Here is a 25,074-nt window from a genome sequence, read left to right on the forward strand (position 1 = left end):
GGTTTTCTCCTCACGATTTGACGTTGTGGAGAACTCTGAACGAGTTTAAAACCTATGAAAGAGTTGATTTAACCGAAAGTCGGTTATAAGCCAAGGATGAAAAAGATCTTGTTGTCGATCTCCAAAGCTCCAACCGAAGGATGATTGATCCTTTTTTCGCTGCCAAGAAGTTCCAACCGACCGCCCTCAAAGATCCAGCCCTGATCTGATTATCAAAAATCCGATCCTTAACTCTGTTGAGTTTGTTGTTATTTATAGGGGATTAAGGGGTGTAACCACCTCCTTAATTCGCTCCTAAGTGGGGCTAATGGGATGTAACCGCCCCTTAAATCACTCCTGAGTGGAGTTGTGATCCCCTCAGATCGTGGGAAACGGTTTTGAAACCGTTCAACTCGTGTTTGAACGAGTCAAACGCAGATCTGCGTCTGGCGGCGATTTGAGCTGCGTTTGGCAGCGATTTGAGCTGCGTCTGTCAGCGATTAGAGCTGCGTCTGGGTTGCGTTTGCAGCGATTTGGAAGCTGCGTTTGAGCTGCGTTCGTGGCTATGAACGCGTTGCGTCTTGATGCTGGTGTGCGGGGAGGACTTCCGCAGCTTGATTTGAAGAGACCATTGATTTGTAGTCTCTTTCTGTCGAAGCGTTGCAAAGATCGTCATTTTGTAATCTTTACTTTAGCTCTTTGATATGCAAGAGTCGTCAGATTGTAACTCTCGATGTTGATGGTGAAGGCTGTTAAACTAGAGCTCTCATCGGTTGTCGTGAAGGTCGTCAGATTGTAACCTTCAGCGATCTACGTGAAAGTCTTCAAATTGTAGCCTTCTGGAAGTCGTCAGATTGTAACTTCCATCATCGATGTTTTGATGGGGATCAGCTATCTATTGTGATTTTTTTGACAGCCTACACTTCTGAAAAAAATTAAAAAGTTCTTAGTGAAATATAAGTAATCAATAAACTATTTTTAATATTGTGCTTTGTGTGATGTAAGCTTTGTGATTTTAGCGAAATGTTCTCGATGCAAAGCTGATGGTCACAATCGAGCAACTTGCAATGAGCCAATTAGTGATTAGGATGGACTGCTTCTTACAACAATACTTTTGTTAGAGAAATATAGGTCGTCCAGAATTTTATAGTATATTGTGGAAGACTTTTGTAATCTGGGAAGTTGTAAGACTAATCATATTATATATTCAAGCAATATCAGCTATAAGAATGTAAGAAGTTTTGTGTAATGTACTTGTTTAGCTGAGGTATACTATTTTTGCTTCTTGTTAAATATCTTGGTACTATAAAAACTTTCAATTGAATAACTTTGTGCTAATATTTCATATGACTATGTTAACTTTCAAAAGAAAATGTTGGTTTTCAACTGTACACGTTGACATTCAGATTCTTTAGCTAACTTTTAAGTGAAGATGTTAACTTTTAGCTAAAAATATTAACTTTTAATTAAAAAGGTTAACTACAAGTTGTACATGTTAACTTTTAGATGTATATATTAACTTTTAGACGAACATGTTGGCTTTAACATGAATATGTTAACTTTCACATGAAAATGTTAACTCTCAACTGAACATGTTAACCTTATGTTGTATATATTAACTTTTAGTCAAACATGTTAACGTCAACGTGAACATGTTAACTTTCACTTGAACACATTAACTCTCAGCTGAACATGTTAATTTTTTGCTATATGTGTTAACTTTCATTCTAACATGTTAACTTTAACATGAACATGTTAACTTTCATTTGAAGGCGATAACTCTCAGCTGAACATGTTAACTTCAGATGTAATAAAATGATAATATGCTATTACGAAAATGATCATATGCTGCTACGAAAATGCTATTGTGTACTCAAGCAATATCAGTTGTAAGAATGTAAGAAGTTTTGTGTAATGTACTTGTTTAGCTGAGGTATACTGTTTGTATTTCCTATAAAATATCTTGGTGCTAAAACTACTTTCAGCTAGATAACTTTTAGCTAAACATGTTAACTTTTATTTGACTATGTTAACTTTGAGATGAACATGTTGGCTTTTAACTATACACGTTGACTTTCAAATTCTTTACACTTTCAAGTGAATATGTTAACTTTCAACTGAATATATTAAATTTAAGCTGAAAATGTTGACTTTCACCTGAACATGTTAACTTTTACGTGAGAATGTTAACTCTTATCTGTATATGTTAACTTTCAGGTGTATATGTTAACTTTCACGTGAACATGTTAACTCTCAGCTGTATATGCTAACTTTCATTTGCATATATTAACTTTCTTATGAACATGTTATATTTCATCTCTGCACGCTAACTGTCAGCTGAATATGTTAACTTTCAGCATAATATGTTAACTCTCACTGTTACATAGCAACTTTCTTTATAACATGATAACACGCAGCTAAATATATTAACTTGTCAAATGTACATGTTAAGTATTGGCTTTTTCTATTGAAATTCAAGTGAACATGTAGCTTTTCATTTGAACCTGTTAAATATATGTTGTATCAAAACAAAACGTAAATATATTGTGAAAAAATACCAAAATGCAATAAGAACAATAAAGGTCAAACTTGCTGCATTGTTTGTCATCTACATCAACTGTTTACACAACTAAATTAATATACACAATACAAACATGCACACAAGATTTGGTTCAATTAATTAATTTTTAGAACAACTTTCTCTCATCCTTATCTAATGTCTCTGCTTGATTATTTTGTTCCCATCCTTTTACTAGAAGTTCAGCTACAAGCCTAGCACATATGACATCAGATTCATCGTCGAGAGTAGTTACTTGAAGTGTATCAACACCGCGGATTATAGCCTTCATATATAAGGACACTAAAATTCCACAATTAAAATTGCATGATATAAAGTAGCAAGCTAGTTAGATATATAATAGTGGATAAAATAAAAAGATTAAATTTATGAAATACTAACATTCCAGACTGTTGCTCGCAAGGGACGGCTTCATATCTGCACTTTCTCAAAATATTCTGGGGATAAAACGAAAAGATTAATTACTAACAAACGAGAATTATTGCCATGCATTGCTAATAGCTAACAACAAATGATAATTATTGACATACATTTCTTCAAAATGATTATATTTGATATTATTGAGATCATACTCCCAAATTAAGAAACTGGTTCTACACTACAATAACTAGTTTTTCACCGCCATTTTTTCATAAACAGAAACCATAAATCTTAATCGCATTTCAAATAAATAAATTGTTAACTTTCTTTCTTTTTTCCCGCTCATATTTTCAACTAACATTCAACACCATAATTTTATAAATTACTTATAATAAAAAATAATTAAATTCAAAATCACTCAATTGATTGGGATCTTACTTCTTCTTAGGGATGGGCACAGCCTCCGTCGAGCAGCTCCTCTTGCATTCCCAAACTTTCGGTTCCCTTTTCATGCTCAATAGGGTCACTGTTGTCTCGTTATTTTCCTCATCCTCGGAGGATGTCGGAGAAGAACCGCCGGAGAGGGATATGAAGGCAGAGACGGAGGCGGATGATTTTGGCGCATCCTCATTCGCCAACCGAGTCGAACGACACTGGTGACGAACCCCTTCCATTTGGGTGTTGTCTCCTTCACCCTTCTCCATATTAGGGTTCTAGGTCATTTTACTTGAATTTTTATTAGAATTTTTTCTGAATTTAATGGACGTTTGACTGAAAACTAGGGTTTTGAATTTTGGGTTCTCGAGATGATTGAGCTTTGAGTGAGAGAAGAGAGAAAGAGGCAGATAAGTTTTGGGGGAATGGGTTTTGGATTTTGATAAATAGTTTTTTCTCTGTGCTGGGTTGGAAAAGTAAATAGGGGCTCAAACACAATTATTTCATGTATTGGGGGCTTTCTCACACAAAAATTAATACAGGGGGTTGGTCACAATCACTTTCTTTTTTTAGGGCATTGACACATTTTTCGGTTGACTAAATAGAAAATTTAACAATTATTATTAGTTAATTAGCTCTAGAATTAGCATGTAAGTATCATAAGGAAATATTCGGTTGAAAATTTTCGTGTTTACATGATTCATAGTAGTAACAAGTAAATTTTAGAAATCTTATAGTATTTTCATAAAAAAATACACGACTTGCAGTGTTAAAGTGCAACAAAGTGGGAAGCTACATGGTATTTGGGTCACTTAGAGCCTCCGCCAAACGCCCACTCCGCCAGCCACACGCATCCCGTGCACACACACATACCAATGTACTGTCTCTTTGCACCTCACAGTATTTTAGGGCCTGTTTGTTTGGCTAAAAAAAGAAGGAAATCAAAGAATAGGAAACCTATTTTTTTAAAAAAAAATTGTTTTATGGTTGTTTGGTTGGCTAAAAAATGAAGGAAATCATATAATAGGAGATGAGATGAGATGAGATGAGTTGTCACCATATTATTGGATGATGTGGGTGGTTTTTTAAGAAAACTTGTTTTGAGATTGTTTGGTTGGTTAAAAAAAATAAGGAAATGAATTATAAGAAACCTATTTCCTATAATAGGTTCTTCTCTTGTGTTTGGTTTATTCTTAAAAATAAGAGATGAGATGAGATAAGATGAGTTGTCATTATATTATTGAATGATGTGACCCACACTTAAGGAAATTAATTTCTTTGATTTTTTTTGAGGAAATGAGAGAAAATTGAATGTTAATGAGGTGAGATGAGTTGTCACCATATTATTGGATGATGTGTGTGATTTTTAAAGATGAAATGAGATGGATTGGATGATGTGACACATTTCTTGTGTTTGGTTTTTTTAGGAGATGATATGAGATGAGTTGATGGATGAAAATAATATTTTATTTTATTGGATAAAATGCATGAGTTGTTTGATGAAAATAATGTTTTATTGGATGTTGTAGTGAGTTTTAAGGATGTAAATGGAGGAAATTAATATTTTTGAGATTTTCATGACCCAATTTCCTATTCTTAGCTTTTTAGAAACCAACCAAACTAGCCCCTTATACGCCCCACCGCCGAAAAAGAGTATCTCGTGCAGTACAACATACTCACATGTCACCATAAGATAAAACCAAAAGGGGTGATAATATTATCTTCAAACAAAGGTGAGAATTAATTAATTTATTTATCAGGAGTGGCGACGAGATGTCAAATAGCTTTCAACCGTGGCTGCCCTGGAGAGGAAGAGCCAGGGAAGAAGGCAGGAAGCAGAGGGGACCCCAGAACCTGTCCTTTATTGGCCCCCCACTGTTTTGTTTGTTGAATTCCTATATCATCAACATTATTATATGTTAATAAGTGTTTTCTTTTTCTTTTTTTTTTCTTTTTTCTTTTTGGTATTTAATGAGTTTGGAAACCTGCTCATATCTGTCCTCGTGATGAAAATGGAACCCCCCAAGCTCTCACTCATAAATGCTTGTTTCTCTCTCTAACTCCTCTCTCGTGGGTCCTCAGGGAGTTTCTTCGAATTCTCTCTTTGGTTTATGATTCTGTAATAAGGAGTTTAAAAGAGAAGTCTTTTATCTTCAGAAAGGAGATTGATTTGAGTAGAGAATGATGGGTATCCCTCCTCATGACTCAGATTGCCCTGAATTTGTAGAGGTTGATCCTACGGGGAGATTTGGCAGGGTATAAAAATCAAAATCAAAGATTTTTATGATCCCTCTGTTTATTTGATCACCTTCTGTTCCTGGGCTAATTTCTCTTGTTTTTATTTTCAGTATGATGAGGTCCTGGGCAAAGGCGCTTCGAAGACAGTGTATGTGGATTATCTCATCAATAAGCTCGATTTTTCTTACGATTGATAGGATTTTATTTGATTTTTTCCCCCTTTTTTAAAATCCTAAATTCAGTTACAAGGCATTTGATGAGTATGAAGGGATGGAGGTAGCATGGAACCAAGTGAAGCTGTATGACTTTTTGCAGAGCCCGGATGACTTAGAGAGGCTCTACTGTGAGATCCATCTCTTAAAGACCTTGAAGCACAAAAACATCATGAAATTCTATGCATCATGGGTTGATGTCTCAAAGAGGAACATCAATTTTGTCACTGAGATGTTCACCTCTGGCACCCTCAGGCAGTAAGTATACCAAATTTTTTTTGATTCAGGGGCCTTTTGAGAAAATTGTTCAATTACCCATTTTCAGTTTTGATTTATTTTACGTTTAGGTATAGGCAAATGCACAAGAGGGTTCATATTAGAGCAGTTAAGCATTGGTGTAGGCAGATCTTGATGGGTCTTCTCTATCTCCATGGTCATAATCCCCCCATCATCCATAGAGATCTCAAATGTGACAATATATTCATCAATGGGAATCATGGGGAAGTCAAGATTGGCGATTTGGGACTAGCCGCTATCCTCCGCAAATCACACGCGGTTCATTGTGTAGGTAAATAGCACAAAATCCCATTTTTATTGAGTGTTTCGAGTTTTTGAATGTTCTCATGGTAAAGTTGCAATTGTTGTTAAGTAGGCACGCCGGAGTTCATGGCTCCTGAGGTTTATGAAGAAGAATACAATGAATTAGTCGACATTTATTCCTTTGGTATGTGCGTGCTGGAGATGGTTACTTTTGAATATCCGTATAGTGAATGCACTCATCCTGCCCAGATATACAAAAAAGTCATCACTGTAAGAACTCTTAGAATTTCATCTAAATTTTTTTCGATTTCGGTGATTCTTATTGACCTTCATCACTTCCTGTTAGGGGGCAAAGCCAGATGCATTGTATAGAATAAAGGATCCTGAGGTGAGGCAATTCATTGAGAAATGCCTTGCAGCAGCCTCTGAGAGGTTATCAGCAAGGGAGCTGTTAGTGGATCCTTTTCTCCAAACCGATAATATTGGCTCTGGTTATTTGGAACCTGATATTATTTCAATGGGCCCCATATCGAGGCAGCCTTCTTGTGGTTCACACCATAGTAATGGTTATTTGATTGCTAATGGATCCTCCGACGATCTTCAGCATGAATCAGATGTGGATAATGATTGGGAGGATAATTCAGCTTATTGTGAGAAACACGGTATTGACCTTTTTGATGGTGATGAAGATGAGGATGAGGATGAGAGCGTTGCAGATGTTGATATTGCGATTAAAGGAAGGAAAGGAGATGATGGGGGTATCTTTATTAGGCTCAAAATTGGCGATAAAGAAGGTGAGAAATATTTGATAATTTTACGTATTCATATTCTTTTGAGTTCAAGGAATTGTGGAGTTCAAGGCAAAAGAAATAACTTATGTGAATAGGAAATATTTCGTGTATCAGTTGTTTATTCTGCTAGAAAATTGATAATTTTTGAAAAATATAGATAAGAAGACGATGTCTTCTAGCCATTTATAGAGTATGGTTTTCTACTTGTCATTTAACCCTCTAGAGTTGGAACGAGTACCATATTTTCATTATAATTACTTCTTGTAATTCTTCATAGACCGATAGCTAATTGATTGCAAGCTGGTGCCTTGAATATTTTGCCAGTGCATTAGTGAAACCTTTTTGATTTACAGGTTCTTGCTTAATAGTGAATCATATTTTTCCACAGAAAATATACTAATTTTGGTTGGAAAAAAATGGCTCATCCAAACTGTCAGTCATCCTTAGCAACTGAAAATTATTGAAGTTACTAGGTGTAGTTCTTTCCAAGATACCTTCCCAAAACCAAACATAAGCATATTGATTTGTAGAGATCTTCATTTGTTATTTTAGTATTTATAACAATACCATATAATGTTTTATGCAGGACGTGTACGAAATATCTACTTCCCTTTTGACACCGACACTGATACAGCACTTGGAGTCGCAGCAGAAATGATAGATGAATTGGATATAACCGATCACGAGGTTACAAGAATTGCAGAGATGATTGATGGAGAGGTTTCTTCCTTAGTACCTGAGTGGAAAGCTCGCATGGGTATTGAAGAGATTTCGAGCTTTCCAGATACGCCATGCTTTAAGAAGCAAAATCAGTTCGAAGAAATAAGTTGCAGAGTTGAGGGAGCACCACAAGGATCAGAAGAGAGCCACTCCGATCAAGATTGTGATAATGAGCCAGTAATAATAAACATGGACAATGAATCACAGAATTACATAAGAAAATCTCATGATTATGAGAACAAGATCCCTAAAGATCCACAACTGATGAAATCAATGTATCGGATGAGGGTTAAAGATTTTAGGAGACAACGATCAGGGAGGAGGAGAAATATGAATCTATCATTGGATCTTGATAAAGAGGCCACAAATGGGCGTAAGTTTGAGACTTATAGACTACCAAAACCTATAAAGTCCTTTCATTTGGGTAGAAGATTCTCATTTCGTCGCCCTGATGTGGATACTGAGAAGTCTGCTGGTGGTCAGCCTGACGAGGGAGCTCAAAGGGTTCGAGATGAAGAACTGAATCCTGATTTTGCCTTAGAGAAGATGTTCATAGGAAATGGATGCTATAATGGGGATCCAGTGCCTACTTCTCTCTCAAGAGCCAGGTCTCTATGCATTTAGATGCTGCTTTTTTTTAGATCTTTGTGGGTATTAGCTCAGAAAAGGTATATGAAATGATGTGGGAGATTTTCTGAAAACTATAGAGCTGTAAACCACACCCATGCATTGTATTTTACATCATAATAATAGACATATATTTCATAGTTTGAAGAATTTATTTATTTATTTATTCTATCTTTTCTAGATTAGCTTTTATTCTTATATGAAGAATCAGTAGTTCTTGGGTTCTGTTCGTGTCCAATTTGTTGTACACTGCCAGCAGAGTGAAACCTCTGCATTACAGTTTGGACTAATTTTAAGAGCGTCTCGCATCCATTTAGCTCAATATCTTCGTCTAGTCTAGCTCCAACTCTGGAAAATAGTTAGACGTATGATTATATATGGCTGGCTCATGACTCAGATTAGGAGTAGTCCTTTTGAGTCAACTGAGTCCAAGTAGATCAGCCTAGTTTACATATGTTCATGACAACCCAACAATTAGGTTGATCTTTTAGTTTTGAAGTATGACGGTATTCGGTTAGATATGAAAAGCTCATAATATACAACAAATGGATCAATACATTTCCTGTTTAATTTGATATCAATTTCAACTTTTGGGATTCTTAGCATTTGCATATTACATGGATATACACGAGAATAGAGAATTGATCGAGTGCCAATAGTAATCTCAGTGTTTGTGATAGGCCTCTCACCACTTCAAAGCGCAAAGGAATCGAGGCATGCGAAAAGAGTGGATTGAAAAGAAAGGCCAACTTCTTTTGCTTAGATTAAAGAAGCAATATGCATGCCCATCTTAAAACTGGAAGCTATTGAGCATATGCTGATGCTTGATCTTATTAAGTTTTAGCATGTGGAGGCTTGTTTGATTAGCAAATATTCTAATAATTTTAGAAGTTTTCTTGAAGGACAACCCTTTTGAGTTTTACACTAGAAATTTGGGCAGTAACAGCTAATGAAAGTGACAAACCACTAAAATTAAAGAGAGATGGCTCTTGGTGACCAAATTTATTGCCCTTGCCGTACAAAATGGTGTGCCTACTTAAGTTAAGATATATGTCAATTTTTTAGGTAAACTTACCTTTTAGATTTTATCATAATGATCGAGGTAAGGTATTTATTCGAGAATTGGTATCGCATACCTGCATATTTTCTGAGATGAAAAAATCATAAAATTTTTTGATCAGCTCATCTATGACCCTTAACAGATAGAGATTTGGACTTGAAGATGACAGTTTATTCTTCTTAAAGTTAGAGCAGGCTGATCCTTTAGCGTTAAGGTGAATTCTTAAGCAATTCCTTTTTAAAGAAACTCCTGATGAGTATTTTTATTAACTATAGTGTCAATGTATTATTGCTCTCAGTTTACTTACAACAAGTAATTAGAGTTTCAAGACAAAGGGGATTAAAATCTAGCTTCATGGTTGAGTTTCATACGTTTGCAGGAATCTTCTTGCCTTGCACAACACTGGATTTGATTTATCCATCTTGCGATTAATAATATTGAAGAGGTATAAATAGTTTCTTTTTAAAAAATGACTAAATTCAAGAACAAACTACTATTTTAGTTTTAGAAAAATAGAGCAAAGACACCTGCATCCAATGGTAACCTTTGGCCTTTGGATGCTTATAGCGGCTAGACTAAAACACTTTAAAAGTTATATCGTAGAGAATAATCTTGAAAATATAATGTTGATCTTATGCAATATGCGTGACTTAATTTAATAAAGGCTCATGAGATTCTTGCTGGCTCATCATCCGTACTCAAAGGACCGAAGATTTTTAAAGAGTAGTGCTAAGAGGACCCCAAATATGAGACGACGGGTGAGGTGTCCTCTCCCCACTGCATGATACACTGTTCATGAACAGTGGGGAGGAGACACCTCACCTGTCCCCTCCCCTTGTCCCATATTTGGGGTCCTTTTGGCATTTCCCATTTTTAAATTAAGGGTGGGCTTGTTTCATTTCCCACTAATATAGGAATAGAATTCCGATGAAATAGTAGCATGGTGGGGTCTTTCGTGTGAGGACTCATCTTATATTCTTTTTTAAAAAAATTAAAAACTGTTTTTTTATTAGACATTTTCTTGGAAATTTTTTTGTTTTGTTTTCACATAGAAACGGACGATGGAATCCTGCTTTGCAACAATTCAACAGTTTGTTTCAAAACAGAGAACAGGAATTCACCTCTTATAGGAGATTGAGTACTTTCGGAATAAAAACACGCGGTTTCAATCTAAACAAATCTATGTCCAAATATTTATTAAATTATAAAAACACACGGTTCCCATCTAATTCTACGCATAATATGTGGAATTGGGTTTTCTTGAAAACATAATGAATGCTAACATTTTCGAAAACTATTTTTGAGGATTTTTGTGCAAAATAGACGGGTTTCTAGGATTCTTGTTTTGCAATTTTCTGACAAAGAAAACGCTCTCCCCGCGTTTTCACCCCTTCTCTAGAACTAAAGAGGCCCTTAACAGCTGCTTTGGCATGTTACTTCTACTTATTATATGGTATTAAGAATTTATTTAATTTAAGATGTTAGATGTTTAGCTTGAGAATTTTCTATTATATAGATATAGAAAAAAGAAACTAAGGAAGCTCCTCAACAATTACTGTTTTTGTGGAGAAAATGATAGGTACTCATTAGAAGTACTTTTAATGAAAATGATTTAGTTCTCAATGTAATTGTTCAGATAAACCTCACATCTAATCAATCAAAAAATAATATAGGCGTGTGACCAGAGTCGTGGGTGGACTTGAAAGGAAAGGCCAACCTTCTTTATTATTAGAATAATGAGAACCTAATGGAATTTGTTCAGCAATTAGTTAACGCTTGATCCCGTGAAGACTTTGCATGTGGAGGGGTTTTTTTTTAGAAAAAATATTCTAATTAATCTTTTTTTAATTATTACTTAAAGCGGGCAGATCTGATAAAGATATATTAAAGTGGAGATGGCTTTTGACCGTGTTAAGTTAATAGCCTTTTCGGATATCATAATCTTTTGAGTAAAATGATGATGGCAACCTAATTAGTGTTGGCCTGTGGCTAAATCTGGAATAAAACAGATATAAATTAGAGAGAACTGAAAGAAAGCTGAAGTGCTATATTTTAAAACTTTTTCAGGTTAGCTGTTGTGCGTTTGTGAAATGCTGTGCTTAAAGCAATATTTGGTCTATTCCAGTGCAAGATTCTCAAGGTCAAACTGCTTCCAAAAATAGCAGTACAGTACAATGGTATGCACCAACCAAGTACTGTCAAGATCTCCTCGATCTATAAGACATTTCGGTCAAGGCAACGATTTCCTCGATCTGTTAAAACTTTTCGGTTCAAAACTTTTCGGTTTAGGCAAAGATCTTTCGATCTGTAATAACCTTTCGGTTCAGAGCTATGTTCCTTCAGGCACAGACTAAATCTTGCACGCTTTTAAACTCTGCAGCAGCACAACAGCTTAATATATTCAATATGTTCAAGTTTTACAACACTTCAGTGTGTTTTCCTCTCCAAGAGCTGCCCTAATGGGCACTATTTATAAGCCTCTAAGGCCAGCTCAAGGGTCACCCACAATCAATTTGATTGTTACAAATCATAATGACAATTATGATTGTAACATCAAATGATTTAATTGGTGTAACTGCTGCATGCAGTAACGTCTGAACACGAGGGTGTTGGCCTTTTTGTTTTGATGATGTTTAACAAACAATTTACTTCTAATGTTGTTTGTCTAGTGTTTGTGTTTTCGTATTTATTCTAGGCAAACAACGTGTTGGAGGTTAGATGGATTGCGTCATAACGATCATATCAAATGGAGGTTGGTGGAATAGTGATTGAAGCATCGCTATTCAAGTTAAAGATACAAGTTCAAGTTTCATCCGTAAGTGTACCAAGATAGAGCTTCGTTGAAGATTAAGATTGCTTGGGTAACATTTAGTTTATGTGTTATATTATGTGTGTTGGTACTTTAAGTTCAATCATATACACACATACACGCTTTGGTTATATATATATATATATATATATACATATATGTTTTGGTTTAGGTCGTCAGCAGCGCGTCTTTTCTGGTGACGGCGCCTTCGACGGGAGGGCCTCGGTCGAGAGGCCTGTTGAGAAAGCCTCTCAAATACCAAAGGTTTCGCCGTTCCAACACATTGGCAGTCGGCGAGGACCGTGTGGATGAGTCTCTCGCAATGACACTGAGGATTCGCCTCGTGAATATTCTTCAAGTCTATAAAATTATTTTGTAAAGTTTCAAAATATGGTTTAGCCAAAATGTCAAAATTCATACGTTTACATTTTCATATTTTGGACTATTTTGCAAAATGATGATTTTTCACAAATGAAAAATACAATTTGGAAAATTCTTTTTGTAACATGTTCATTTACATGTTTATATACATTTTCCAAAGTTTTATTATCTTTGGACTTTATTTGTTATTTTTAACATATTTTTAAAAGTCTCAAAAACTGTTTACAAAAACCTGTAAAAACCCCATGTATCAGTTCGCGATCGACCGTCACGGTCGACCGCCTGCAGTTCATAATTCGACCGTGACGGTCGACCGTGGCAAATCCAAAGACTTTCGCAGTCGACCGCCACGGTCGACCGTCTGCTTTCCATAGCCTTTCTTCAGCTTTTTGTTGCTCGCGGTCGATCGCCGCGGTCGACCGCCGAACTGTCAGATCAGTTCAACGACTAGTTTCTGAACTGTTTTCTCTTGGGCTTTTTGGTCATTTTGATTGGGTTTTTTGGCTGAGATTTTGGAAGGCTATATATACCCCATTGCTCTCATCTTTCATATATAACTAAGAGAATGTTTTAAAAGAGTTTAACAAGGGTTTAAGTTTGTTTTGTATTTGTTTAAAAGAGTGTTTAAGAGATTGTTTGTGAAGAGAATTTCACAAGAGCTAGAAGAGATCATCACTTGGTGTTTGAGCTTCAAATCATCTACAAGAGCTAGAAGAGATCATCACTTGGTGTTTGAGCTTCAAATCATCTCTCTCTCTCTCTCTCTCTCTCTCTCTCTCTCTTGTCATTTATTAGAGAAGTTTTCTAAACTCAATCTAGCTTTACTTTTATATTGTTTGATTATCATTCTATTAAGCTAGTATTTATATTTGAGTTTAGTTGATTTAATTTTTCTCATTGCTTACACACACAATCATTGAGCTTATTGTATTTTCATACTTAATATAATTTAGGTTGTGGGGAGTTGTAACAATTGAGAGTGAGCTACATTGAGTTCTTATCTATTGTAAAGAACATATTTGTTATTATATTGTTAGTGTTGTAAAGTTTTCGGTGAGCTAGAAAACAGAGTGTGAGGAGTGGATGTTGATCGGTGAACGTTGAAAACCGACATTGTGAGTGTTTGTGAACGTTGATCGGTGAGCGTTGAAAACCAACATTGTGAGGTGTAAACGTTATTCGGGTGAGCGTATAAAATCCGGTTATGATAGTGGATTTCTTCCCGGGAGTGGGGAGCGGAGACGTAGGACGGAATGTCCGAACTCCGTGATCATATTTTATGTTTGCATTGTTTATATTGCCCTATCACAATTGTATCTTTAGTTTAGATTGTTTACCCTTGTGTTAATTTATATATCCTTGCATATATTTCATCATATACCTTTTTGCTAGGATATATCTCTTTGTTCATATTGTATATTCTTACTCATAACATATTGTATATCTATCTTGCAAGAATAATTTATTAATAAGTTTTAATTGGTAAAAAATCGGATTAGATTAGCATAAGGCCCTAATCACCCACCTCTAGGGTCTAACAGAGGGTCATGTTTCTACGCAACGCGACTGTCGCGCGTGCCTCGCGAACACGAGGCTCACACCCTCGCGCAAACGTGAGGGTTGCGTCGCACCTCGCGAGGGTCGCACCCTCGTGCGAACGCGAGGGTCTCGTTCCCTCTCGCGAATGCAAGGGTCGCACTCTCGCATGAACACGATGGTCACCTGTGAACGCAAAGCTCCCATGCATGTTGCAAAGCAGCCTGCGAGGCGGCAGTCAACGTGACGCCACCTAGCCACGATACATTCGTGCGAAGTGCAAAGTGCGCCTTCAAAGCGTCACTTAGTGCCTTAGGTCGATTAGCCCTGATCCTTGGCTCACGGCCCACGGCTCATGACCTACTAGTACTTATGAGAGATTAATTGATTTATTTAAGACAAAACAATTGTCGCTTGCCTACGGCAAGCCTCAAACTCAGAACCTTTTAAAACATCAAAACTTTTACTTTCCACTACGCTACAAAGGATTTCTAAAAAATACCAGTAGTTAGCAAATATATAGTTTGAAAACTTATTTTGGAAAGCTATTTTGATCAATAAATCCAACAATTAGCTGCAAACCTATTGGATGCTTCACTTGATGGTGCATGATTATAACATTTTAATAGCCTCATTATCTTGGGAATTCAATGTCAATTTGGTTGAAGTGTTTGTGCCGGCCTCATCATTTGCACATTAAGGACTTTCAGATTATAATTAAGGGATGCTTACATGTGATGACTACAAAAATAATACAGTTTTATAGGATTCTCTCCAATCAATATTGTTGAAATGATCTAAATCATATAATGTACCTGCAAATAAAAATTAAAGTATTTTAATGATTTCTTTAATAGTGAGAAGTGCGATCAAGTTGAATAATATATGACAAGTTGGTTAATTAGACGGTCTAAGAGCATCTCCAACAGCTTCTCCAAAAAAATTTTCAAAATGGGGAAGCAAAAGTCATATTCTCCAACTAATTTTTACACCAACTCCAACAGCATCCTCATTTTGAAGAATCCATTTTTTCCTCTAAAAATTTAGAGAATGCTGCAGATTTGGGGAAGCTTCCCTATTTTTTCTCCTTCATCCCTATTTTGGGGAATGAGATGGGGAATCTGTTGGGCCAAAAACCTAACTAAATTCTCCAAAAATAAAAAATGGGGAAGCTGTTGGAGATACTCTAAGAATCAATCAGTCTGGTATTATTGGAGCTTATACTAAGTTGCTTATAAAAGCAGCTTATAGAATAACTTATACAACAAGCCACCGAAAATAACTATTTGGTAATCAAATATCAAAAACTACTTAAAAAGTAGTTAAGTTGTTTGGTAGAGCTGTGTTTAATTATCATTGTTAAAAGATAAAAGGTGTATATGGTATATAAACTTAAAAAAATCAGAAGCTGATTTTAAAAGCATTGTCAGATTGCTTCTGATAGCACGCCCTTAAAAGGGGGAGTATTTTCAATAAGTATGCCTAAAAAGTTTTCACCAAACACTTATTAGCTTATTTTTGAAAAAATAAATTGAAACACCCTAAAAAATAATACCAAAATGGCCCTAAAGTATTCTACATGTAACCAAATTTGGTACATGATTATTTAGACCAAAACAAGTATTTTGCATCTTGAATTTAAAATTTTGGATTTGTACCAAACTTGCGTTCAACGTGTTATTTCATACCATTTTAAGACGATTAACTCATACTGGGGATTTTTTCCTATCTAAATACTTTATATTACACCTAAATGGATGGACCTTAAACTTTGCTTCTATATCATTACGTGGTATGTAGATGTATCATTATACAGGATATTGTACGGCAAACTGAAAATCTTAGTTCTTTCCTCATCTTTGCCCCCTTGACCTTCCTTTAAAATACTATATCTTCTTGTTTGATAATAAGTGATAATTTGTCATTTTACTCCACTAACCCTACACTAGTGAGTTGAAAACATGGAACTCGGCATTTAAGAGGTCTGCATCTGGACCACATGATGGCGATTAGGAGCTTTATTAAAGGTAATTTACCTCTCATAACTCAAGTGGTAATATTTAGTTAAGGGTGAAAGTGACTCTCAAAAATGAGAAAAACACATATCTGAAAATGTGAGAAATGATCAAGAAGATAAACTTATAAAAGGAGATTAGTGCTCGTAACTCAAGTGGGGGTGTCTTGATAAGCATGAACTATCTATTGAAGAATTATGATTCCAAGTCAATTCAATGACTCGGCCTTGTCATGCCAGATTAAGAAATTATCTACATCTACATGTCAAACGTGTGCGCTACAGCACTCAATTGATGCTTTTGTGGAGGTGTGACATGTAATACCTAGCTTTATTGGATGGTTAGACGTTCTTTAGACTTCAAGATTTCTCCTTTAACAAAGGACCCAAACTTTTGAATTTCGACATGGGGGCATAAAACTAGTGGCATCCTCGTAGTCACAGCTATCAAACAGAGAATATATCTAGTGAAAACAGTACATGACATTAGACGTGCACTCAAAAGATATTAACGTTTAGATCATTTAACTTTGTTAATTCGTGTGCTGATCTAAAAGTTGCTATTCTCTTGGTTCATTTAACTTTGTGATCCATGCGCTTGATCCAAAGGTTGATATCATCTGGGTGCACATTTAATATCATTGATCAATATTCATAGCATATTTTCTCCTTGCAAAGTTGGCTCCAAATCTTAGATTCAGATCTCTTAAAGTCCCTCTAACTATTAGACCAAAACTCCGAAGTTGTGGTGAGGGTTATAGTTTTATATTAATTCTAACAATGCTCCTTAACCGCCTTTTTTATGGACCAAAAACTATTTTTAGAAAATCCGCTTTTAATTCGTGGTTGGTGGGATTTGGATATGGATAGCTCTGATACTATCTTAAAGTCCCTCTAATCATAAGTTGTGGTGAGGATTGAGGATTAGAATTTTATAATAAATCTAACAGAATCCTTCAAAAGATACGACTATATTACAGGATACGGATACTAAAAATTAACATTACTTACAAGATCTAGATACCGCGACGGAATATGACGAAACTGGAGGAAGAGGCAAACACCCATTATATATTCGGAGCTACGAGATTGAACAATAGAAGAAATAGAGTAAGTTTTTCACCAGAAACTATCAGCACACTTTATTGCAAGATAATGAATAGCATTCATTCTATGATTATCAAGAATATTGAATCTCTTACAGGGGCCTCTAAAGTGGATAGTCTTCAATAAGCTCCTTCTCTGAAATTGCATCATTCTCACTTGAAAGAATCCATGACACTCTCCGCAGCCTGCCGAGAGAAAAATAATTTGAGCGTGACCGGAAATTTTAGCATCTTTCAGCGTTCGCATTGTGGTATATGCATCAACAAACAACATTCCTGTGTTACCAGAGCAGTCCGTGTAGCTGCATTACAGATAATTCGTGGTCTTCCTCAGCAGCAACCCGCAATGATAACAGTTACCTATAAATGGAGTAGTGAATCAGCCAAAGCAATACTTGTATTGTTTCATAAACGGAACATATTATTTATATATTATAGGAAACAGAAAGATCGGCAACAAATATTCGATAAATTCAAGCTTTATATCAAAATAAAAATCTCACAAAAAAATTGAGATGGCAGTTCTGGTCTAGATCTGGATACAATGCCAATATTTATACACGCAGCATTCCGGCAGCACTCTATTCATTTCTAAAACCAAGCAGTTAAGCCTATCAAAGCTAACTATTCAGTAACCTTGCTAAAAATAAAAACTTCATCGTCCTCGTTGCGTTCAAAATTCTTATCCTATAGTCACCAAGAGCAGCAGCACAATGGAAGAGGATACACCAAAATGGGTAAGAACCATTTGTGTTGTCCTTCAGGATTGGAGCAGTTTTAACTAGTGTTAAAAATTTAACCACGTTTTAAGGACTTGCAATGTTCATAGGTTACAAATGAGACCGAAATTCAAATCAAACCCTACTACTACTAGTATGAACGTGCCATTTTGTCTCAGTTTAGCATCAAATCTGAATCACGTAAAATGAATGCCTATATACTTGTGATACTTCGTTATATTAGCCAGGAGTTAGGACTATACTCATCGCCGGGAGAGAACAAGTTCAATGCAAATCTCAGAACCCAGGAAAACAAACAAGAAAGAAAGTGAAGACAAACAAAACAGAACCAGATAATCTACTGCCTGGAAATATTAATTTATGCTATAATTTTCATACTTGTGCAGATACTAGCTATGGTCTGAAATATGGTAACAGGTTATTAATTATTAAATATCCCCAAACTGGAACAAATTCTAAAGATTTGCAGTATTCTTCAAAAGGAGTCGGCCTCATGGCCCTCATCAGATGGTCAGAAAATAACGAAAAGACAAGCAGTGAAGAGAATGCAAGAAGAAAACAGAAGCCTTCTGTTATAATTACAAGCCCTCTTTGTAACAAAATCAATAATGTAAAACTTCTGTAAATCTACTTTATATACACATTTCATTTTTACAGAAGCAACGGTATACAGAAAAACTTTCGGGTTTTAATCTTACAATGGCCTTAAAAGTGGATGTCTTCAAGAAGCTCCTCTCTGAAAGAGTGTCGTTTTCATTCTGAGGAGTCCACCAGCACTTATAACAGCCAAAATGATATCCAGTTAGGTGTCAGATATTGAAATAACGTTTCAACAGTTGTATATTTCGATTCTTTTCTAGATGGGTTCAGTGAGTATACCAGAGTCTTGTTGCTTGGCATAGAACCCAGCTTTTGTAGTGCTTCCTTTAAGTCTGCACTGCTATTAATGACAGGTAGTTTGTGCACTCCCTCCGCAGCCACGAGAATTGTAATCTGGAAATGGAGCAAGGGGGTAGACAACTAAGATCAGTAATTTAGGGGTTGATACTAACATTTAATATAACGTAAATCAACGAGATATGATGACTTTCAACAATATATCATGATTCATGACAATTGTAAAACACAATGCTCTAACTTAAAGATAAAGTCTATGTGCAGTAAAACCAAATGTTGGAAAGGTTTGATCTTACCACAATGTATTCATTGCTAAAACTTTTGGATCTTTGGCTAGATGTCCTTTGCTTCTTAATGTTGTTCACATTTACAAGAGTCTCCTCATCAAATTTGCCTCGTTCCTCAATTGAAAGTTTGTTGAATCGCTTCTCCCCATCTTCAATACTTCTTTTGACATCCACCTGTATAAGTGCATACAATGTCTAATTCGTTAGTGTTTAACAGATGACTGAATGTACTTCAGGCGTCGTTTAAAGGAATCAATCATTTGAATCTTAAATTTCAACTACAAACTTTAGGCTTTAGCATCATTCATGTAAGGTAATTGGAAGAAGTCATAGTGCTATCAATTACTATGATTAAGACTTAATTTATCCATGAATCTTGCGCACAGATAAGTATCAAGTTACTTGATGGTAAGATTAAACGAAACTAAAAATATGTTTAAACAAGAAGCCTAGATGACACAGAAGTCTACTCAACACCCATATAGTAAAATTGATAGGAGAAGGAACTGTCAAAAGTTAATGTTGCCAATGAATGATTTCAAGGAAACTCAATATCGGCGTCTGCAACTCCATTTTAAGTTAGAGAGGCAAAAGGCTAGAGTAAAGCACTTCTTTTCTTCTTTCTGCCATCCAAGTGCAGGGCATTATGATGTGCATATACATGTGTGTGCACGCACATGTGCGCGCGCGCGTGTGCTGGAGGTGCGGGAGTATTATTTGCAGTAGTTAACCAGTAACTTTAGGATAGGATATAATAGTTATTGCCTCACGAGATGGAGAAACTACACGGCTGCTGCATACGCGAGCAAAATTTTGCATCTATCATTATGTTTCTATATCCTTCATTTGCTTAGAATTTTAATCATTTGGTAGCCTAACTCGCAACTGAAGAAGAGAATTACAAGAGAACTGAATGTGGGGAGCTAAACTACACGCGTCTCCTTTGAATGATAGGAAAGACTCGAAGTAAAACATAAATAAAATCGTCACATGCTGCTATTAGCATTAACCAGGGTAGGTAATGGTTGCTCCAAGCTCCACACTACCATGAGAAAAATGTAATATCAAAGAACCTTCAGATCATAACTTTTGTGCAACAAGTGAACTATTAAAACCCACGTATTACCAACATTTTAAAGATTAAATATAAAAAGAGGTCATTTTTCTCTACAGACATTTGAATATTGTCTGCATTATTAAACATGGAATTAGAGAACATTTCTAGAGTAGAAGATACTAGGAGTTCCTTACAGATGAATATGCAGATATGCAATAATCTGGTTGCCGGAGCAAAGCCAATGCAGTCTCTACAAACAAAGAAGAAATAGTCAAAATAGAACAGAGGATGACAATACACATGCTTGCAGAACAGCAAAATTACCAGATTGGTATTTAAATTAGTACCTAATGACCAGTTTGGTATTAAAAGAAAATCCGGTGACAACAGGGTATTAAAACTTGCACGATGAGACAATTTGGCCCAAAATAATTTTTCCGGAAATATCTGGCAGCCTATCACGTGATTGTTCACGTGGTGCTTAGGTGGCTCTCTTAGAGGTGCCATGGCAGTGGTAGTTAACCACACTGAATTCATTACTAATAAGGAGATTTCAAATTAGGGTAAAAAAAAGATTGGGGCTTCCTTCTCTTTATTCTTTCAAAATGGGTATTAGGTTAGGTATTGGGGGTTCTCTATTGCATGAGAACATGGTTTCTTCTCAAGCTCCCGATCACGGCCAACCTCAAGTATCAGAGAACCACTTCGACACTAGGACTTCATGAGTCTAGGTTGATGAAAATGCCCATCCCTCAGCATAGAGAGAGGGGGAATGGGGTTCCTTTGGTTAGGGTAGTTAATTCCCTCCATTTTCGTCTGCCACATCACCCACATTTCATTTAAGAGAGCCAAATAAGCATCACGTGCTAGCTCACATGACTGTTTAACCGGAGGAAGTGGCCAGATTTTCAGATGTAGGCCAAATTGTCTTGTTGTGCAAGTTGTAATACTCTATTGTCGCCGGATTTTCTTTTAGTACCAATCTGGTCGTTATGTACTAATTTTAATACCAATCTGGTAATTTAGTCTTGCAGAACTTAGAGACGCTGAAATACCAAAAATATTAACAATACTAGGATGCACATTAGTCAAGACACTATAAAGTACAAAACATGCATGTCCTCTGTGTTGTATGCAGGAAAAAAGCCAACTGGTTAAGAAGCATATAGATGCCTCCAGAATTAACCATCTTAAAATACAGACTCTTGGTTGTCACCACATTTATGGATTAAACTGTGTGAAGTTCAATCTACTTGTTTCTTGAGTCCCCATATTATGGTTTAGCTTATTTGCCTTAAGAACAGGGTTACTTTAACATTCAAACTATATTTCAATTGACACTTGAAGATAGTGGTGCAGATGAAATATTAAGTAGAGTCTAGACTGCCCCATTAGGATTTTAACAGAGAAGTCATTTAAGTGTTAGTTTCTTGATAGCCCCGGAAGATCCACTGCACATGATAGACAGGGATGAAAGGAGGTAGACGCCTCTCTTTTTAGCTTACAACACTTCCAGATGGCATCATCTTTGCACTTCAACATTTCTGTTGGAACTAATACCAGATCACTTACAGGTCATAAACACATAGAAGACAAGACATATCTATAGTTCTTGAACATGCCAATCAGATGAGTTCATGTAGTAACACCATGCATCAACCACTATTCTCTTTTGCATGTCAGAAAAGGAGAATCAGAGCACTTACTGTGTCGTAATCAAAGGAAGGTAGATCAGTCATGAGATAACCTGGGTAGCAGGACATCCCAATTGGACCGAAGGAAGGCATATATAGCAGTGACTACCCTTGCATAGAATGGCTCAAACAATAATTCTTAAATTTCAAATGTGTAAATCTAGAATATATAGCTACCATGAATGGCTTGATACACAGAAATGTTTTCTTTTCTTTTCTTTTTCTTTTCACAAAACAGGGCTACACAAACAAAATTCTACCACCATAAAAACAGGGCACAAAAGTTGTCTTTAAGATTGCAGTTTCAGGCAGATGAGGATCATGAATAAGACTTCAGCACGAAAAAAGAGAATCACTAAAATAAACAACAAAAGTGAACATGCCCTTATGCAGCTCACCTGTCAATACATAACTCAGCCCCTCTGGTGTAGAGGTATCTGCAGTTTCAGCAATCCGATCAAGATCCTTTTGCAGCGATCTTGCCATGCCCAGCAACCCAACCTGAGAAGGCGTGTCAATTAGCAGATTACACTAAATGCTACATTACCAAGTTGATAACTTCTCATCTAAAAGGTCCTCTTATTTAAGATGTTGAATTTGCGCATTTTCTAACATCACAAGGCAAATTACTAAGAAATTAGAGGGACTTAACCTCCGCAAACAGTATATATATTAAAACAATGTACGAACAAATGACACCTGCATAGAGCCTGTCCGAAATCAAGTAAATTAACATATACAGGGTTGAACACTTCACTGCAGTTTCCAAAAGAATATCTGAGCTTCAAATGTGTGTTTCTTATGACCTACTTAACTACAAAAGGTAACCAGCATGTTAATGTTTATCTCACTGTTCATTTCTGGAAAATGAATCAAATAGCCTCTGACTACCATGATTATTGAAGTAGAAAAAACTCATGCATGCATTTCCTAGCTAAACAATTTTACTTCTCTCCTATTTTGTTTTGAAGGATATTTTTCAAAAAAAAAACCATGCATATTAATGATAACACCCCAATATACAACAGAATATAGGGACACAATGCAATTTAAACTTCAACAGAATATAGGCATCTATTAACACTTAGCAGGCTAAAGTTTCTATCTACTGGATATTAATTGACAATGCTAACAAACTGTCTCCATCTTACACGTATGTTGTCTGCCTAAACAACATGAGCTGGGATAACTGCTCCTTGGTTACATAATATTATTCCGAACAGGAAACAAAGGTCTGCCTACCTGCCAACTGGAATGAAGGTTCTATGATATGGCTGTCATGGCCTATGTAGAAATTGGAACATATAGATAAAAGATGATGCCTGACAGCTGATATGAAGGTCCTATGGCATCTCCTGCATAGAATTTGGCACAAGTATATAAAAGGACGGTGACAGTTTGAAAGTCCAATGTAAAGACATGGTAATTATTTACTGGAGCTGTCTCAACTTCAGCTGTTTGTAGTCCATAGGGGAAAAGTTGATAGTGGTAGTGATGATGAACTCTGAATTCGATGACCTTAGACTATAGTACTAACTTCACCTTAAAAGGAGCTGGATGCTGTAATATTGCTAAAGAAAAAAAACATACATGTATCATCTACCTACAAATGTGGGTCTAGCCTAACCCTCCACCCATGTAGGAGGAACTGTCTCACATACAAGGAATATTATAGTACTAGCAATTTTAGTTACAGTTTGCATTGAAAAAAGAAATCTATTTTACGAAAAGTCTACATTGAAATATTTAATTATACTTAACGACATACCAATGGACCATACATGAATGAAGAATCTAACAATTCTCTATTGTGCTCTCTTTGACTGTCAGTGAAAGTATACCATCATGTGCAACAAATGTTGCCCTACTAGTACTCTCTATTTTCTCTTAGGTTACATGTCTGCATGCAAAATATCATGTATACTCTTATATTTTCAACCCATTTTAATTTCTGATAAGTTTCCTGTGTTTTGAACCAAGGCAAAAATCCTCAATGGTCACAGTTCTCAATGCCACTGCCTTAAAAGTAGCTCTGTAATAAGGGCCACGTTAAAAAATCAATTATATGAGGTGGATGCATATTAACTAACAGAATACTTCTGAAATTAAGCAAACTTAATGTCTTGAGCTAATGAAAGAAGCAAAAGCAAGTTAAGAACAAACGGAAGTTTTGCAAATTTAAAAGGTAGATTCGACAACAGTAATTCTAAACAAAGACATCTTGCAGTACTAGCTTACAACTCAAAATTACTTCTTGCATTGTTAGGTCTGAATCTTTACCTACCCTTGAAGTAAGCATCATTTACATGTTATATTCAGCAAAACGAAATTTCTAGTTAATAACAATTCAATGGAACAAGATTAAATTAACATTTTTTTTCAAACCTGAAGCTTTAGCACACTGGTTTTCTGAGCAGCTGTAAGAACACTCCCATCATCACTCCGATCCGACAAAAACCCGGACAGCAAAATCACCGCCGCAAAACCCATCATCAGTAGAAAAAACCCAGACCCAGCGCCGAACCCGACTCCGACAGCGGGCCCCAAGTAAAACCCTCCCCCAGCTCCGAACGGCGATGGCGCATAATAGGGCACGGAATAAGAGAAAGAACTCGAGGGTGCCGAGTAACTCCTCGAAGACGAAGAAGAAGAAGAAGAAAAAGATCTCCCTCCCATTCTCCCCCCAGAAGCTGCTAGAGCCGTATGAGGATCCCAAGTCAATAGAAACCCTAGTAAAACAAGGGCAATTGCGGGTTTCTTCAGGGATTTAAGAGTTTCAGGTATCGCCTCCGCGAGCCAACGGGGTCTGCTTCCGTCCTTCATAAGAGGAATTGGATGCTGCGATTGGGGTTAGGGAGAATCTGGGGGAGGATTTGACGAAATTAGGGTTTTTGATCGGGGGAAATGAGAGTTTGAGGGTTTTCTGTAGAAGGGGGTTGAATCTGAGAGGGGAGGAAGAGAAAGATCCGAACTTGGGCGGGTTTTTGAAGAAGGAGGTGGCTTCGATGAGAGA

At 36.3% G+C, this 25,074-nt stretch overlaps 2 protein-coding genes and 1 long non-coding RNA gene across 5 annotated transcripts; 1 reads left to right on the forward strand and 2 right to left on the reverse strand.

Moving 5' to 3' along the window:
- Positions 5,143 to 8,630, forward strand: LOC109819878 (probable serine/threonine-protein kinase WNK1). Of its 2 annotated transcripts, none has more exons than XM_020385838.1 (7): positions 5,143 to 5,608; positions 5,701 to 5,738; positions 5,833 to 6,060; positions 6,150 to 6,370; positions 6,452 to 6,612; positions 6,689 to 7,136; positions 7,720 to 8,630. In XM_020385838.1, exons 1-7 carry the CDS (start codon positions 5,534 to 5,536, stop codon positions 8,475 to 8,477), a joined length of 1,929 nt encoding a protein of 642 aa, XP_020241427.1. In that variant the 5' UTR covers positions 5,143 to 5,533; the 3' UTR covers positions 8,478 to 8,630. The 2 variants fall into 2 exon arrangements, with proteins under 2 accessions (XP_020241427.1, XP_020241428.1); XM_020385839.1 differs by having other exon boundaries at positions 5,144 to 5,608; positions 6,455 to 6,612.
- On the reverse strand, positions 14,955 to 18,909 carry LOC109819622. 2 transcript variants are annotated; one of them, XR_002241565.1, is made up of 4 exons: positions 18,825 to 18,909; positions 17,483 to 17,746; positions 17,292 to 17,361; positions 14,955 to 15,081 (listed from the first exon to the last, which is right to left on the reverse strand). It is a non-coding gene; the product is annotated as an uncharacterized LOC109819622 (long non-coding RNA). The 2 variants fall into 2 exon arrangements; XR_002241566.1 differs by lacking the exons at positions 14,955 to 15,081; positions 17,292 to 17,361 and having other exon boundaries at positions 17,369 to 17,572; positions 17,672 to 17,746.
- LOC109820942 lies at positions 18,919 to 25,068 on the reverse strand (the record flags this gene model as incomplete). Its single annotated transcript, XM_020387139.1, has 5 exons — positions 24,447 to 25,068; positions 22,460 to 22,562; positions 20,562 to 20,617; positions 19,320 to 19,484; positions 18,919 to 19,119 (listed from the first exon to the last, which is right to left on the reverse strand). Coding segments are annotated over exons 1-5 (963 nt in total), but the record flags the coding sequence as incomplete, so codon positions are not given.

The sequence above is a fragment of the Asparagus officinalis genome, chromosome 8 (genome assembly GCF_001876935.1).
Source record: "Asparagus officinalis chromosome 8, Aspof.V1, whole genome shotgun sequence".
Lineage (NCBI taxonomy): Eukaryota > Viridiplantae > Streptophyta > Magnoliopsida > Asparagales > Asparagaceae > Asparagus > Asparagus officinalis.